This window comes from Alligator sinensis, unplaced genomic scaffold (assembly GCF_000455745.1).
Source record: "Alligator sinensis unplaced genomic scaffold, ASM45574v1 scaffold246_1, whole genome shotgun sequence".
NCBI lineage: Eukaryota > Metazoa > Chordata > Crocodylia > Alligatoridae > Alligator > Alligator sinensis.
In genome coordinates, this window is record NW_005842367.1 from 1,148,212 (window position 1) to 1,151,541 (window position 3,330).

At 48.3% G+C, this 3,330-nt stretch overlaps 1 protein-coding gene across 1 annotated transcript in view; it reads left to right on the forward strand.

Moving 5' to 3' along the window:
- The window catches only part of TMEM156 (transmembrane protein 156), a 96,860-nt gene that overhangs the window by 58,318 nt on the left and 35,212 nt on the right, over positions 1-3,330 (forward strand). The window contains exon 2 of the mRNA XM_014522534.2: positions 1,304-1,390. Within this exon, the coding sequence (XP_014378020.2) occupies positions 1,304-1,390 (87 nt within the window). The remainder of the gene's footprint in view (positions 1-1,303; positions 1,391-3,330) is intronic.

The following is a 3,330-nucleotide window of genomic DNA, read 5'->3' on the forward strand; positions in this document are numbered from 1 at the left end:
TTGTTGGTGGCAGCCATTTTAGATTCCTGGCTGCCTATATAAATAGACCAGTTCCCTGCTGGCAGGCCAGGCAGCAACATTACCTGGCTGCAAGGCTGCTGGTATCATCCTGGAGGTAGGGGAGGAGCTGTAGGGGATGCCTAGGAGGTTCCTGGTCCTGGGCATGACCTAAAACTGCACCCTGCCGGGAGTGGGTGGCCTGGTGGGGATCTCAGCGGTGTGGGAGGCAAGGCCAGTTACCACCCCGGTGAAAGGTGGGTCGGGGTGCCTTAACCCCAGCTCTCACAACCGGGTGGATCACCCACTAGTAGGGCCCAGAGGGCAGACCCCAGGAGATAGAGTGGGGCTAGAGACTCAGACCTGATAGAGTACCCTTGACTGGTCAATGCTGGGGCCAGGACCAGCATGGTCAAAAGGGCCAGGGGCCCACTGCGAGGGATGCCCAGAGCTCAGACGGCCTGGGGTTTCCAACTGGCCTTGGAGGTGAGGCCAGGGCCTGTATGGCCAAAGATCCCGGGAGGACCACACCTGAGAGGGGAAAATAGTTTCAGGGAGCTATAGTTTCAGGGAGTTTCAGATAGCCTGAATGAAGGTGGAGTAGGCCACCGGAATGGAGAGATCTTGGAGGGGTCCTGATTAGAGAAGTCTGGGGCCCAGTGTGGGGCCAGCGAGATTAATATCAGCAGGTGCCACCTGTGAGGCATGGGCTGCATTGTAGGGGAGGTATGGAGCCGCAGATAGTGCCCCCTGGCATCGGGGCAAGAATGGGCAGCCTCCTGCCTAATTAAGATCATTAATCAATGAACAACAAGGCGTGGCAGGTGGGAAGGCGGGTGGTTGGCCCAGAAACAGGTGGGCAGGCCAAAGGTAAATCGGCCCCAAGAAGACCCCCTCTTAAAGTAAGGAAGGTAGATCATAAGCTTCTTTTCATCTTAGGCATAATCCATGTCTAAATATTAGAAATTGGGATGAGCGCTAATGTGGGAGGAGAAACAATGTGTGACCCTAATTTACGCAGATGGTCTGGTGAAACATGACAATGCAAAATGCCAAAATAGATTATCTGCCTAGTTTGGTACTTTTGCCAACTAAGTGCCACAATCAAACTAACTAATTGTTAGATTGTGTTTGATTGTGGTGTTTGATTGTGGTGTTTGATTGTAGATTTGTCAATCAAACCCTTGATTCATGTTTGATTGTTAGATTGTGTTTGATTGTGTTAGTGCTACAATCAAACTAACTAATTGTGGTGTTTGATTGTGGTATTTTTGCACCCCTAGCATCTGATGGTACCCACTATAAGAGAGGAGGTCTCATAACAGATGGAACTTGAATGTGATAAAGAATGGCCATTTCTATGATCCTATCTTTAGTAACTCCTGTCTCTATGGTAACTCTTTTTTTGTATCATTACACCTGACCACTTACCTTAGTCCCTCTAAAACTGCCAAACTGGCTGGAGAAAACTTGCTTACTGCTCCTAAGGGAGTTTTCTCCAGTCCTTACCAAAAAAGGATGGTTATGTAACATGGGGGTCTGAAGATTAGAGAAATTAAAGTGCGTAATAAGGATAGAAAATTTTCAGAGATGTGAGAGTAGCTCTTACGGAGGGGAGGTAATTTGCTAATGGATACACATATCATTAATATGATAGGAAATTCAGAAAACAGAAAGGTTAGTTTGTTGTTCAGTATTGTTCATCAGCTAAATCATATGAGGCAAATGTAGAGATTTACTGAAGAAACTGAAGTAAGTTATCAATCCTCAAATGCTTAGCTTCTGAGATTCTCTATTTAGTTAATCTAATATTCCCAATATAGTATTCTGTGTATCTGTATACACAGTTCCATAAGTAGTTAATTATTAACAATATCAATAATAACCACAATCTGTTATTAAATAGAAATGTTTTAATTTGATGTCTGTACAGTATTAGTAAGTAGCCTACAGAGTAAGTGTAGCACTTTGTAAGTAAATCACATTATTTGTATAGTGCTCAAACTGTGTCAGATCATTTTTTGAAAAATAAAACATTCTCCCTGTCCTGAGTATAGATCATCTTTCAGTTAATTTTATAATGTATTCAAATGTGTGAAGATATTCTGTCACTAATTCAGTACACTTATTTTAAATAGGATCTACTGAAGAGAATTTCGGAAAAAGCTCCAACAAACAACTTTTCCCTGCTACTTTATTCCAACTTGTTCAAACTAACTCCTCTTAAACCCATTTTTTTTCCTCTCATGCCAGTAGTATAACTGAGGGTGGGTGAGAGGGGCACTTGCTCTGGGCACCAAATTCGTAAGGGCATCAGAATCACCAGATGAGAAAGAGAGACAGAAGAGAAATAAAGGGGATAGAGAAAAAGAGAGGAAGAGAAAGAAAAAAAAAGAGATAAAGAGAAGCGAAAGAAAAAAGAGAGAAAAAAGGAGAGGAGAGAGAGAAAAGAAAGGGAAAGGTAAAGAAAGAAAAAAGAGGAGAAAAAAGAGGAGACAAAGAAGGAGGAGAGAAAAGAGAGAAAAAAACAAGGAGAGAAAGAGAGAAGAGAAGAAAAAGAGAGAGACAGAAAAAGAGAGAGAGAGAGAAAGAAGACGGGGGGGGGGGGGGGGGGCGGGGAAAGAAGGCATGTCCCTTGCTACCCACATCTCCCACTGCAACTAGCTGTGGCTTGGGCCTGCTGGTCCAGGGCAGTGTCTGGCAGACAGAGGCAGTGACACCCCAGCAGCAGCCACTAGGGCCAGGGCACTCAGGCCTCCCCAACACTCCTGGAATAGGGGGAGCCCAGGCCCAGGGTTGAGAGGAAGGGTCTATCTGGGGCTTGGGCAAACAGAGGCCCCATCCCACTGGGGCACTGAGCACGGGGGCTGAGTGCTCGGGGCAGGATCCGGCTGGTGTGGGGAGAAGCAGGCATGGGGGGAGGCACCACAGGCAGGCTGGCTTGGCCAGGCCCTTGAGAAGGTGGCAGCTGGAGAGCAGGGGCCAGGAGGGAATGGGGGGCAGCCCCAGGGCTCCACAGACTCAGGCCCTGGTGGCGGGCAGGGGTGCCCAGAGGCACCCGAGGTGGGACCTGGCTTGGTCCGGCCTATGCAATTCCATGGGGATGTACCACAGCTGCCCTGCCCAAAAGGGGACACAACTTGGCCAGGGCAGGATGCCGGGCTAAGGGGGCTCCCAGCTACAGGCTCAGCCTCCCTATGCACTGGGCACAGTGCAAGCGGGACGGAGCCACCTCCGATGCAAGGGCCCACACATGGCCCAGCCCAGTGCCGTTGGTAGTGCTCAGGGTTGAGCCAGCCAGGAGCCTCCAGTGTCCCTGCCTGTGTTCTCCTC